Genomic DNA, 14,725 nt, shown 5'->3' with positions numbered 1-14,725 from the left:
TTGTTTTTTATTTGGACCCGGCACCGAGTGGGTCAATGAGATCGGCACGGCAATTTGTGCCCCGCTGTTGCGTTTAACAATTGCCTGGGCCCATTGCTAGTCCCAGTCCGTCACTGGTTTCCTCCATCCGCGACACTCTACAAATGTGGGACCAATGCGTGCCCTCTCTTTTACAATTGACGACATGCCTTCCGAGTAGTTTCCTACCATAAATTGGGTTCACTGCTTGCACAGTCTGAATGCAAATACTTTGGTTCGCTGCCTTCATCTCGCCTCCGCCTTGTTTTACTGACGTGCGTTAATGTTTTCCCGTCGTGAATTTTTTACAGGCTGGTGGTATTTTGCATTTATTTTTATGTTTTATCTTATGGGTTTATATATTTTTGTTGGCTGTTGTTCCTGCTCCTGTTTTCTGTGTGCCTTTATAGCAACCGGTTTCTGTTAAAAGTATAGATTTGTAGTGGAAATTGACTCTCAACTGAAAGACAATCATACACTGAGATGATACTGAGACCTACGGGTAATTCAAACCCAGGGCTTCATTCCAACATCTGAATATCCCTTGGGTGCTCACATACAGGATTTATAACGTCTGCCATATGCTACTGCTTAGCCATATAATAATTATTGCATACTCCCTTGCACTTACATAATCATCATCCATGATCTATTCCGAGCTGTTGCCACCTCTCACAGGTCTTGCGATGCATCGATCCATTCAGATATTGCACACGACCCACAATGCACTTCTTTAGGAAATGCTGAGGGTTTTTTTTATGCACGTGCACAAATAGCTGTGCATCTTTTGCACATTTTTGCATCTTGTTTGAAACTTACTGCGCGCGAGCTGATTTAATCCCTCCATGCCTCTGGCGGATGTCCCCTTGGGCGAGTTTCCCGCCTTTGGCTGCCACTCCATCATCAGTCTCGGTCGTTGGACTTCTGCCCAAGCCCCACTTGCCTTCGTTCGTCTGGATTCGCTTTTAACTTACTCTTTAATTGCATCCTGTGCAGCAATTGGACGAAGTTGTTGCCCAGTATGGGCCAGTCAAAGACATCGCGACCAACAAAGTACAGAGTAAGTGATGTTTGTTGTCCTTCTCTGGCACCTCCGATTAGCACAGTTGGTTATGTATGGTGCAAAAGAAGTTGAACATACATATACATACACACGTCGCGTGCAATGTGTCCCTCTCACGTGCTTAGTGCTGACATAAATGGTTGTGGATGTTCATACATGTTCAAAACATTTTTTTATGTAAACCTACTTCTGAAATTAGTTTTGACTGAAGTTGTATGCAAATCAGTCAATTAGGCCTCTTCTTGTATGTATCTTCAACTCCTTTTGCACCGTACGTAGCCAACCGTGCTGACCGGAGGTGCTAACCTTGAGTCCCTTAGCTTGGGGGCCCTGGTCCACGGATCAACGTCTCTCCGTCTGGCTTCGCTTCAGCACAGGGGCGGTTTCTTCATTAGGGCGATTGGGCGACGCACCACCAATGTCATTGAACCACAGAGTCACGCTAGCCGTTACTGTGCCTCTGGATATAGTCCAATCAGCGTCATGTCACGTTCTGTGGAGTACCGCCTCTTTTTGGGCGATTTCACTCTGGCTGAGAATCGCCCAGAGTGTTCCCATAGACTTACATTAAAAGATGGTTTTTTTTCGAACGGCGGGCGCGCCAATGCATTCTCTATGGCTTCCGGGAGGGCTCGCACTAACGTTCTTACATCATCATACGTAAGCACGTTTCAGTCAACAATGTTATTTGTCGCCACCTAGTGGAATCTTTAATAAAAGAAACTGAGTGGATTGTAATAATAGTGAGTATAGAAACAAACAAGATGTATTGTAAGAGTCACTTTATTTTTCATTAATATTAAAGAAGTGAAGTTGCCTTTACATGCTTAAGCTGTTAATTTATCCATTGCATGGGTGGACCTTATCCTTATCAATCATCCAGACATTTGCCCCCCCTGAGAGATTTTGCAGGAGCCGCCACTGCTTCAGCATCCTCAACAGTCTCGTTCAGGTTACAGCGTCACCGCACACCAGGTGGCTCAGTGGCAGAGCAAGCCGCTCGCAATTGGAAGGTTGCGAGTCTCATTCCTGATTGGGGTGATCGGCTGGTTAATACGAGCAGCGCTTTGTGGAGAAGACAACAGCGGTTGCCTCCCGATGGTTAAAGACTCGCCCACGCCATAGCAACATGGAATTTCCACCTCCCGGCTCAGAGTTGTGAACAGGAGATGACCACCGTCTCGATGCTCATTTGAGCAGGAAATAACTCTGACTTGACCTTGACTTACCACCAGATGTAGCTTAACAACATTTCCCACGAGAAAACTACAACTGCCCAATTAGGTCACGCTATTTTGTATTAACGATGTCTCATTAGATGACAACATTTGTTCGTTTATTTTTCTACCTACGTTTGAACCTCCCAACAAACGTTGTGGCGGTAACGTGACCCAGCGGCGGTGCCCTTTTGACGCCTGTTGCCGAGGCTCGCGGTTCAAATCCGGCAAGGCCAGCCCGGTTAACACTGCGGGCGAAATCAACCATAAAATACTACGCGCCAGTCTGCTTCCCAGTGGGCGTTCAAATCTCCACAATTCAAAACGAGTAGGCCCTTGTGTGCCGACGTCATGGTCCAACCTTGTAAAAAAAAAAGAAATCTCATTCACCCCCAAAATTACATCAATTTGAATAACACGTGACAATCATGACAGACTAATTCCCGACGGGAGTGCAGCTGCTGAGATCGCCTTGTGCCCACAGATACAGCAACCACGAGGGGGGGGGGGGGGGTTGTCCTTTTTAAAATGTGTTGAGATGGGATGTGATACGAGTTGCTTGTTGCGTGTGAAATGTTCTGAGATGTTCCGGTGCAAAGGGTGCTCTGTTCAAAAAAAAAACACACAGAAAAAATCGATTTCATCGTACATCTGCAGCTAATCCCAGCGTACGCATCTTTCCCACCTCAGATATTGGCAGTATTGTCGGAGGAAACATTCAGAAAAACTTTTTGGGAGAAGTCGCCGGGCCACAAAGTGCCGCGCTCAACCTCGTTGATGGTAAGATGCAATGCTCAGCGACGCTATTCATTTATTATTATGCATCCATTGCGGTATGGAATTAGTGGATGGTAATACACAATGCTAAGCTACACGAGATGCATGTATGTTGATAGATATATGAACGTATGTATTCATGGTGGACCACCGTGATGGAATAATTTGCACACTGGACCTGGAATCTAAAGGTCGCCGGTTCGATTTCACTCCCCCCCCCCGCCCCCCCCCGGTACGGCAGTTGAAACATCGCAGAAAGTTCCTTAATCCGCCCCCGCCTCTGTCCACCCAGCAGAGTCAATGGGTTCACCGCAGTTAGGGGCCGTCCATAAATGACGTCACGCACCTAGCGGGGGGGGGGGGGGGGGTCAGACATTTGTGACGATGTGTGACGAGGGGGGGGGGGGGTTGAGAAATGTGGCGTCACATCAAAATTCGCAACTTTAAATAAATATATACAACACGTTCTACTTAATTAAATAGACTTTTTAATAAATGTTTTCTCCTACAACATCAGAGTGCAGCGCCACATTAAATACGCACTACAATGACAATAGTTTAAAAGATTTGAAGCATTTTTTTTGGGGGGGGGGTGGGGGGCAGAGCTTTGTGACGTCATATTTGAGGGGGGGTCTGACTTTTTGTGACACCGTGTGACGACGAGGGGAGGGGGGGGGGGGTCAAAAATCGTCCAAAATCGCGTGACGTCATTTATGGACGGCCCCTTAGTCGATCGGCAGCCAGTGAGTAAGCACTTGCAGGGCTGCACCTTTACCACATTTTGTTGCCTGCTGAACATGCAAACCAGAATGATTCAGCAGAGACATAAATGCGTTCATAATCAACGTTTTTGGGTTTAGATCGCGTTATTTATAAATTTGTCGTAACCCTCCACCACCCGACACGGCCAATCAGTAAAAAAGTGTCACGTTGACAAAAGACAAATAGTTCACTGCTTTAGCCCACCGGTGTGTTGAAGCCACAACATTTACAATTTTATTACGACGTTTCGCTGGTAATTGCATTCAGCATCGGTGGGCTAAAGCAGTGAACTATTTGTCAACGTGACACTTTTTTACTGATTGGCCGTGTCGGGTGGTGGAGGGTTACGACACATTTATAGATAACGCGATCTAAACCCAAAAACGTTGATTATGAATAACATTGGTCGCGAAAGCCTACGTGTTAAACTGACATAAATGCGTGTTTTCAGTGTGGAATAGTGTAGACCTGCAGGAGAAGGCTCAGCCTAAGGTGATAAATTACTTTCAACCTCATGCGAAACGCTTTAAAAACGTCGATGCCAGCATCCGTTAACTGAGGCATCCCCCCCCCCTTCTCCGTGGTCAAACGATCTCACGAATCGACAATGGCGTGGGGTGGACTTCATCCAACAGTGGATTGACAAAAACGGCTGTAAGGTGACGTTTAGTCACTGCGGGTGGCAGCAGAGAAGGGGGAAGTGAACTACGGACGGCGCTGACTCACCCGAGTAATCTATGCAAATTTCACGTACACTTAGTGCCGAGGTCAAAGTTGGTGGTGAGAAAACGGCCACTTTTGTCAGTTGATTATTAACAATTGTGCTTTCATTAAAGCCGCACTGAAATCCGTTGTACTCTAACATTGCCGTTGGTTGTGTTTACTCAAACATTGGTCATGGTTTGTTTGCTTCTCACTTCAGTTATTAAGAGGACCAAAGAAAATCTGAACACCGTGAATTCGTCAATGTCCACGCTAAATCTGTGGGCTATCGATACAAACACAACGTTAGATGAGATTAGAAGCAACTTGACAACACATTTAACTCCATGTAGTTCCGCTGAATGCCGATGGCTCTTGGATGAGTCAAATAATATTTCTCTTGCTGCCGACTTCACCCCGGTAAGAGATTTTAACAATATTGTTTTTGTTATGAGATGCAATTACTCCGTGAATAAAAAAAACTGTTTGTTTGATCGAGTGTTTTATTTAATCCTTCAATTTTGCAGCACTCTAAATATATTACAAAGTCAGTAAACTACTGTGTTAACGTGAGGGACATGACTACATTACAAGCACAACTTACTCCCTCAGTGATTCAGTAAATTGTCATTCATCATGGTTATTATTATTATTACGCTTATTCAGATAGGAAAATATCATTATTTTCCAGGAGGGTCCTGTATCATAATTTTTTTGTTACATTTGGCAAATTTTATTTGGGGTCAAAATCTAATTCAAGACACAAATAATTTACCTCTTGGATGAATAAAAGAGAATAGACTTTATTTACCATTTACTGCAATACTACAAGTTAAGATGTTCAAACAGACCCACATTGCGAGAAAAATAGACACTTATTGCAAGGTATAACGTATTCTGTTTTTAATCATTTTTAAACTGACTAAAAGGGTCCCACGTTTTTCTCTAGTTTCTCATCTAATTTGTGTTGTTTCCCATTTTTAACAATTTCTAACCAAGGTTGAAAGCATTCACGCATTCGCTCTGTCCGTCCGTCTGTGTGTAACGGGGGAGGGGTGGAGGGGCGGGGGGGGATCACGACAGCGCTCATGAAGATGACCCAATAGAAATACAAATTTAGTATAAAGTTGTGGTACTATAGTGGACTTACCCTGTAGAAAACTGTCCAAAATTGATCAACGGATTGCCCAAAACATGATATATCGTGAATCTCTGCATCTTTCCACGCATACTAATTTAACCTTCCTATTTATCATGGGATTTTCTAATGATGTTAACATGTGTTTTATGGCATTTAATCATGCCCTATCAATGTGTTTTGAATGCATCACGTTTAATTTGTCCAAATTTTTAATTAGGTTTGCAGCCAATATTATATATTTTTGTGTTTTTTGCAGTTGTCTGGCACTGTTGAACAAGTCATTATAGATCTACGATCGATATCTGAAGGTGATCTAAAAGATCAGCTTGTAAAGGTAAGAACAAGTGGTTAAATTCGAATAAGTTCAGGAGCCTGATTTACATGTCGAGGTCTGCTAGTCTTGAGAGCTCTTCGGGAGAGAGTTGGTAGAGTTTTGCTATTCCTTTGTTTGAAGGAGCACAGATTACAGTGGTTTACTATATGGTCCATGGGTTTGATTGCATGACCACACTCGCACTACTGTGGCTTGTCTCTTTAATTTTACATTCATGAAGGAGATCGGCGTCTTGATGTCCAAGCCAGGAGGTGCGATGTTTGGGTCTTGAATGAGGTGTTCTGGGTGTCCACATTTTGAATTCTGGATGTCCACATTTTGAATAACCACCTGATTCTAGTAATAACGTTCACTGAATTTCCAGAAAATCCTCGCCGAGTCCTTACGACTTTTTAGTCTGCATGGTCCTGGTAGAATGGGACGTTTGTTCAATTCCACGAATACAAATTTGGGTTCACGTGGGAAGAAACCGGAGAACCCGGAGTGAACTCAGTGTGTTTGGGACAGGATTACACTTAAGTCTTCATGGAATCACAGATGGATTCAATTCACTTGCTGTACTGTCATCGCTTTTGCCATCTCGCAGCCCATTGGGATTGGGAGATTCAAAAGTCCACGTGATTTAACAATACGGTCCCGATGTTGAAAGCTCCCATGTTGATTAATTATAATTACCGCTTCAATAGCAATGTTTTAATAAAATTTCCAAGAATTTTAAATCAATGACAATGGACGGGGGTTGGGGGGCATAAGAAGTGGCCGAGGTACAAACGCTTTGCCTGTCAAGGTGCTAAGTCACAGATGTGTGCGTGTGTGTGTGCGTCCGTTATTGGCTGGTGGCTGATCGTTTGAGCACAGGACGCACCCGCTACGTATACTCCCTACTATGAAGGCCGGCGTAATGACCACGAAATCATTTCCTATCAAGTTGTAAAAAGTAAAATGTGTCCTTCAACGTCTTATCAGTGCCTCTTAAACGAGCGCTGTGCGAATCTGTAGAAATAACTCGCCGCGGTTTACAACAGGCAGGGTTGCTCACTTGCCCTATCCATTCACACATTTTTGTCGTTAACATACTTTGTGATAAGCAATAAGTATAACCCGTAAAAACAAAGTTTTTCACTATAAATCCTTTATATGCGTGGCGGCTAGAGTCCTCTCGTCCTCTGGCTTGAGATGGCTGTCACCTATGGGTCAGATGATTGCATTGCACCATTAAGCAATTGGTAATTAAATATAATATTTTTGTCCTAAAAAGTGTAACATTTTGGATTTTTTTACGAACATTAATTGTCACGCACAACGAGTCTGTGTGGAAAATGTCAGCTCGATTGGATCACGGGAAGTGGGTTAAAAAACGACCGAAAGATCTGTACGGTCCTAAGCAAGCAAGCGAACTTAATATAAAGGATTTTAAAAAGAACCGGTAAGTCAAAGGTGATTTCTTACTCAAATGAGCATTGAGGCAGTGGACACCTCCAATTTAACAGCCCTGAGCCAGCCGTGGAAATTCCACATTCGGTGCTCATTGTGTCGGCCAGGTGGCTCAGCAGAAGAAAGATGCTTGCAATTCGAAGGTTGCGAGTTCAAAATCCTCGTTGGAGGTTCACTCCTGGTTCTTTGCGATTGTTGCAGTGAATGTGGCAGGTGTGCTGATGACCAGGTTCGTTGCACGGAAGGCGGTGAGATGAAGTGAAAACCGTGGTTTTTATTCTTGAGGCAGTGGATCACAGGTTGCTATACCGTTGTCGCTTGCCCTAGGGTAATGAAACCATCAAGAACATCACGCAGCTCGTCGATGCGGCAGCTAGCGGCATCAAAACAGGTAACAGGAGCGACACGTAAATGCTGTGGTTTGCAAGTAGTTTTAGAACTTCAAGGGTGAGCATGGAGAACCCTACCGCACAATTCTGATTAGTATCGGTTGGTGAAGTGGGCTGGGTTGGGGAGGGGATGGGGTAGTTGGGGGGGGGGGCTGAACCAGTTCAATAGGTTCGAAATCGACCCTGATGCCTGCTGTATATTGGAGTTTACATGTCTCTTTCTCCCCGTGGTCTCGTTGATTTTTCTCCGGGCCCTCCGGTTTTTCCCTCCACATTTAGAAACATGCGTTTAGAGTATTTGGCTGCTATACATTTCCACGCGATGAGCCCCTTCGTCGAGCTATCATTTGTGGCCAGGTCGCTTCTGAAAAAAAAAGCCATACAGCTCAGTGAGCCTTACCTGGAAAAACCAAAACTCTATTGGTGTTAGCTGTGGTTGAGAAATCAATCATATTTAAGTGGCCAGTGCGCTCACCACTGCCACTGCTCGTGCTAAAGTCACGTCCAGTCGCTTGATTGGTGCTGTATAGTGCATGTTACGGTGGCCGTAGATTTTGCAAGTGAGATTATTAATGCAAAGGAACTAGAGGTGGCTGGCTGACTCAGAGATGTCAGAGCATCGAGCCGACCACACATGGCGTGGCGAGTTCATGGTCTTGGCGGTTGGTCACCAATGTTTTCATTTTTGAAAATTCCAAAATATGATTTGAATGCCATGCAATGAATAGCTTTACGGCTGGCAAGTAGCAAAGCACGGTGCCCCTGGTGAGTGTGAATCAGAGGGGGTTGAACAGGCTTCAGAATTTATTTCGGTGACATCGCCCACCAGAGACCATTCCTTCTTCTGCGTATGGATAATGTTTAGTTCGAGCAACAACTGTAGTTTTACACTCAGGTGGCTGAGCCGGGTAACTGCGTCGTGAGTGCTGGAATGGTGCACTGCCGTAAGAGAGCTCCAAATGGGAAATACAAACACGTGAATATGTAAATTGTTCTTCATTTTCCCTGTCATGTGACCATGGTCCATGCGATATTTTCGATGAATCCAGGGACCCTTGAGCTGCTTGGGGCCCTATGCGTATGTTTAGTTTGCTCGTGGCTAGTGCTGCCAGATTCAGAATATTTGTTTCTTTTCAGAATATGTATCTATACTGCATCATGAATTCAATGGGCTATGAAGCTCTTTTTTTAAAGATATCCAGTAGGGGGGGGGGGCAGGTCAGAACGTTACAAAGACAAACTAAATTTCGATTTAAAGCTTTCGTGAATGTAGGGATTCATATTCTTGGTTCTTTCGGTAAAGTCACGTAGAAGGGAAATAAAAACATTAAAAAAAATTCTCACGACGTTTCGACTGCAACACAAGCAATTATCATTAGGTGTGAAATCCACAGCAAGAAAATTTGAAAAAGTGGCTTTTACACCTGAAAATGATTGCTTGTGTTGCAGTCGAAACGTCGTGAGAATTTTATTGTTTTATATTTTTATTATTTTATTATTTCCCTTCTACGTGACTTTACCGAAAGGACCAGGAATATAAAGACAAACAACACAAAATCACCACCAAACGAGACCCCGTAAAACGGCGTAAAAAGTACATTAATATACAACAACTGATTTTACGTTGAACAATACACTTCAATAACAGTACACTGTAATAACACACAGTTGAAGCATGAGGGAGGTGTTGATCTTGTTATTTAGGTGCAAGGTTTAAAATAGAATGTGAATCTCATTTAATAATAATATTTTTTAAGGCCAATAACAACTGTTTATTTCCTCTCGCAGGGGTCTTGAATACGCTGACAAGTGTTGGGAATGAAATCCAAAACTTTTCGAGCCAATTAGATTTATCCCAATACCTGGACCAAATCAAAACGCAAACTGAGGAATTTTCCAACACACTGACTAATATCCAGGATGAGGCCATCTTCTTTGACAAACTTCGGTGAGTGCTTTCCGTCACTTCCTCGATAAAGTGTGTATCACTGCGCCTTTTGGCGTCATGTGGTCCAACACCATGTGAGACTAGGCTCTAAGAAAAGCTGTCTCGGGTGTGGACCAATCAATTTCATGGACAGTGCATACATTATCAGAGTTGTGTTTTTTGTTTGCATTCCGACCGCAGGTATTGTGATCAATGCAAACATGACTCCTTGTAAAAAAAGGTGTCAGGTTTGTCGCCAGATAAAAGGGTAAAAAAACAATTATAATATTTTGCTACTGGCAAAGGAGGTTTCAATGGTGTGTATCACTGTCGAGGTTGAAATGGCGTGCGCGTGTCTCATGCGGTTTGGCCAACATGTGACTTCTTATTGCCTGCATCTTATCACGCAACGCAGCAAACCCTTAAAATTCGCGGTTTTTTTCATCGCGGTTTTGCGTATTTAGTGATGCGTTCATCGTAAATGCTACGAATTTGGAACTAGCGTGCGCTGTGCGACTACCCCTGACAAAGAAGCGGTGAGGCATTGGTAGCGGCATGGATTGTGAGGGAGCGAACGTTTTTCACTTTACCCACCCACTGTACCTCTCAATAGGCCTCTGTCTGCTACACTCTTTCATTTACAATGCTTTGGAATTGCGTACTGTACAATGTTGATTTATTCATGCATTCATTGATATTTGCAATTTTAAATATGTTTATTGTTCATCATTGTTAAAGGTAGGTTTTAATAATACGGTTATCTATGGATGGATATATGTTGAACTTCTTTCGCACCATACACAGCCAAATGTACTAATCGGATATGGGGGGGAAGGACAACAAACTAAACACAAAAATCAGTTCTGAAGAAATTAGTTTTAAATGTAGATGATTTAAAAGTGCATAGCTCCAGTGGATTCCGAATTAAAAAATACTATACAATATATGTATTAATTAATATATACATAAAGTTAATATATTTATGTTTAAACGTAATGTGTTCATGCGCTCTAACCCTATTTTTCTCACAAGCTTCGAGTGATAATATCTGCGGATTTCATATTCACGACGTTCTCCATGAACGTGTCCCCCGCACATATAACGTTTGCCGTGTAATGAAACAAAAAAATCACACAAATCTTGTCTCGGGAAACTTCTCCTGAAAATGAATACGAGGAATTATATTTGAACGATGAAAACTTTTTTTTTTAATTTCACGTCATCTCAGTCGCCGAGTTCATTTATTTATATGGCCGATAAAAGTGAAATGTAGGATAACCTTTTCGGATGAGTGGCTTTTCACGTGATTCAATTTCATTGGCCACATAAGGAAATTAGCAGTGAAGCCCTCAAGTGTTTTCCAGATTTTCTTTGAAGTTCGGTGCAGGGTTGTGCTGTCCAGGTTCACTTGGTGGTCAGAGCACTCAGCTGCCACTCCGGGAGATCCTGGGTTTGAATTAAGGTTTTTCAACTAACCATTGATTTTAAACTGGGTTTCAGCCGAGACACCAATGACTGTACACACAAAAAAACCCCATCACGTTGAATACAGTCCTCGACTTAATTTATTTCTAAATTACAGTTTTGATAATTAAAAAAAATACTTTGACAGGAGCACAATGAACGCTACTCTAAGTGGCGGTGAGTGAATGATTACTCTTTGTTTCTTTCGGTAAAGTCACGTAGCTAAAGAAAAAATGAAAAAAAAAGTAAAAATAAATAAATTAAATCACGACCTTTCGATTGCAACACAGGCAATCATCATCAGGTGTGACAACCACAGCAATAAATGTTATTGAAGTGGGAGAGAAGCCAGTCAAGGGGTTTATACTGGGCAGGGTGGGAGGGGGGAGTTGGCGGGGCTGTATTTTTCTTTTATTTTTTCTTTACCTACGTGACTTTACCGAAAGAACCAAAGAGTATGGCTCTTTGCAGTCACGAAAACTTTAAATCTAGAGTTAACCATTGCAGTGCTACCCCCGTCTTACAGCGCGCGAGCTTTTGTCATTGCCGCTCTGGAGACCGACAGATCGCGATCGACGTTCGGTCGCCGAGTCGATGGCATTCGTCGTGATTTCTCGCTTAACGGAGTGGGGCCACGTGACCGCTGCTGCCATCTTCCACTGCGCTGCTCCTGACGCGGCTATCTCGGGTTTGACCACCCGACCGCGAAGTTGCTGTTGTTGCTCTGCGTCTACATCAGCAGCCGTACGACAACAAGAAGAAGAGCGGCGTGAGCCTGCGCCTTGCTTGCTGCCGTAACCTCGTCTGCCGCGGCTTCTTCCCTCGCCAGATTCCTCGCCATACTCGGTGTGGTGCTGTTGTTGGCCATCATCGTGCTGTTCTTCACGATTGGTCTCTGCCTGGGCACCTGCGGCTACAGCAAGAGGAAGTCCCCCGCCAACCGAGGCTGCTGCTCCAACTGTGGTGGAATCTTCCTCATGGCGTGAGTCCCTGTGCGCGTTCTGGGGCTAAAACCTCGCGGTCTTGATTGATGGCTTCCTGAGATGCTAAGTGGAGAAATTAAGTGGCTCCCACAGCAAATATCAGTGGGCAGGTTTTCATGTTTTCCATTGACAGGGCACTTGCTTAATTTCTGCAGCAACTTAAAGCTCCATTCTCCTTCTCTCCCCCCTCCTCTGTTCCGAGCATAGATGGACTCGTCCGTCTGAACAACCGATAGTTGCTGTCCGTGGTGCTGACGTTCAGAAAAAACCGCCACTTTTTTTAAATTTTCTTGCTGTGGTTTTCACACCTGATGATGATTGCTTGTGTTGTAAATTGGCCAAGTTTGTTCACGCGACAGTTTCATAGATCGGCCGTGTTGGGTGGAGGAGGGCTTACGACGTGCATATTACTTACGAGGTCCAATCCAAATATCAATTATTCCTTTTCTTTTTCGATTTAAAGCTTTCGTGACTGCAGGGATTCATCTTCTTGGTTCTGTCGGTAAAGTCACGTAGAAGGGAAATTATAACATAATAAAAATAAAACATAATTAAATGATGTTTTATTTTTATTATTGATAAAAGAAAACATTCCCTTCTACGTGAATAAAACATAATACAATAATGTTTTATTTTTATTACTTTATTATTAATGAAAATAAAACATAATTTTTTTTTCTACATGACTTTACCGAAAGAACCAAGAAGATATTCCTTTTCTGTTCACACGTTGCATCGACTGCAAATGCCTGTATACTTGAATGATATATTGTGTATGCTGCGTCTTCCCCCTGCAGTGGTGTTGGCTTCGTATTTATATTCTCCTGGATATTCATGTTCATCGTGGCCATACTCTTCTTTATCGGTGGGAATATCCACACGCTGGGGTGCAAACCGCTAGCGGACCAGTCCCTGTTTCACGTAAGTCAGCGACAAGTGCTTGCGTGTGTCTGTGTATGTGCTTCTAATCGACGATGTCCTTTCAGCTAAGGTGAGCGGTAGTGTTGCGGTTTAGCACCCTGCGCTACAAACCCCTCACGGCCAACATTGGTGACGAATATCTGAACCGGTCTTGGGCCTCCCCTGGGTCGACTCAGCCTCAAATGAGTACCTGGTGCGGTGTGTAGTAAACATCACCACTAGGGAGACAAAGGCGACCGGGCGTTGTGCTGGCCACCCACCCCCTTGTGTGCCTTGCCGGCCTTCATTGGTGTTTGCTAACAGCTCTTGCTCCTAACGTCTGTTAGGACTATACGGGTTATCTTTGTCTGAAGAAAAATCAGAAGCCTGCTGTGAGGGATCGACTGATAATTTGATGGCTGTGTGCCCCAGTTGAAGGGCATCGTCCAGTGACCCGTGAGGTTAATCAGAGGGTGGGAAACAGAAGAGCCAAAGGCATGCGAGGAGATCCAAATTAAGGCCCGTGCCTAGAGGTTTACAATGACCTTAACCAATTCTTAATTACACTTTGAAAGTGGTTCATATAAGAAAGTTGATAAGCACATTGGGCGAGCAATGTTGCATTGATATGCCTGCAACATATGCAATTGTGTGCTTCAATAATTGCTTATTTACGATGTAAGCACATGGCATATCGATGCTGAATGTAGGCTATGGGGTGACTGAAAATGTGCAAATGAGAGAAAAATATTAGAAAAACAAACGAGATAGTAGAAAGGAGACAAAAAAATCGATGATCGAAATAAATTCTGATTTCAAATTGAGGCAATTTATCTGATCGTGTGCGGGGTGAATCAGAGCTGTATAATGGACATCTTGTGGGTGGAATTCCAGAACAGGGGTAGAATTTAGATGCATTATATTTGTTAAATCATTCTCGTATAGATTGATTTCAATGACCAGTTACACCGAACCTATGTGGCAGACAGCTTACTTCAGAATATATTTTCAAAGTTGATCTTAAAAATGTGCTATTGTCATGGTATATATATGTGCTAGGAGTGGATCAATGAATCGGTTAAACAATTAATACTAATTCTTAATTAAACTCATAACTAAGCAGATGATACTCGTCACATTTCATCACCTTCTGGGAAGACATCACCTGCTTATTTATTTCCGTCACACATTCCACGAGGACACTGCCAATGATGTTATGTTCCTTCATTCTTAATGCTCCCAATGCAAGTATGGGGGTGGGGTGGCACCATGCTGGCAAGATGTGAACTCCCTCGCCTGGTGCGCAGGAGGTTATGGGTTCGATCTCGACCCTAGCGCCTGTATATTTCGAGTTTAACACTTAGACTTTTGCGACCAATATCATCCATGGATATATATAAATTTCAAATTTGCATGGGTTTTTCTATGGGTTCTCTGTTTTTTACCTCTACATTTAGAATCAACGTACGTTTAATATATTTGGCTGCAATACATTTCCACGTTAAGCTATGACATGCGGCCAGGTTTTTTAAAAAAAAATAGCTAAAAAGCTCAGTGGGCCTTACCTGCTAATATTACATATAGTGTTACATACAATCTAATGAAGCGAATAGG

General features: G+C 43.2%; 1 protein-coding gene across 1 annotated transcript in view; it reads left to right on the top strand.

Annotated features, from left to right (window-relative positions):
* Nucleotides 1–14,725, top strand: part of LOC133356421 (prominin-1-A-like) — a 48,147-nt gene that overhangs the window by 14,401 nt on the left and 19,021 nt on the right. Inside the window, 8 exon segments of the mRNA XM_061573938.1 lie at nt 1,015–1,078; nt 2,989–3,078; nt 4,760–4,959; nt 5,937–6,014; nt 7,776–7,839; nt 9,626–9,785; nt 12,058–12,210; nt 13,009–13,132. Coding sequence (XP_061429922.1) covers nt 1,015–1,078; nt 2,989–3,078; nt 4,760–4,959; nt 5,937–6,014; nt 7,776–7,839; nt 9,626–9,785; nt 12,058–12,210; nt 13,009–13,132 — 933 coding nt within the window.

Source organism: Lethenteron reissneri, chromosome 54 (assembly GCF_015708825.2).
Source record: "Lethenteron reissneri isolate LAM-NWPU_2019-01 chromosome 54, ASM1570882v1, whole genome shotgun sequence".
Taxonomy (NCBI): Eukaryota; Metazoa; Chordata; class Hyperoartia; order Petromyzontiformes; family Petromyzontidae; genus Lethenteron; species Lethenteron reissneri.
Note: the sequence above shows the minus strand (reverse complement) of the source record. Positions and strands in the feature narration are given on the sequence as shown.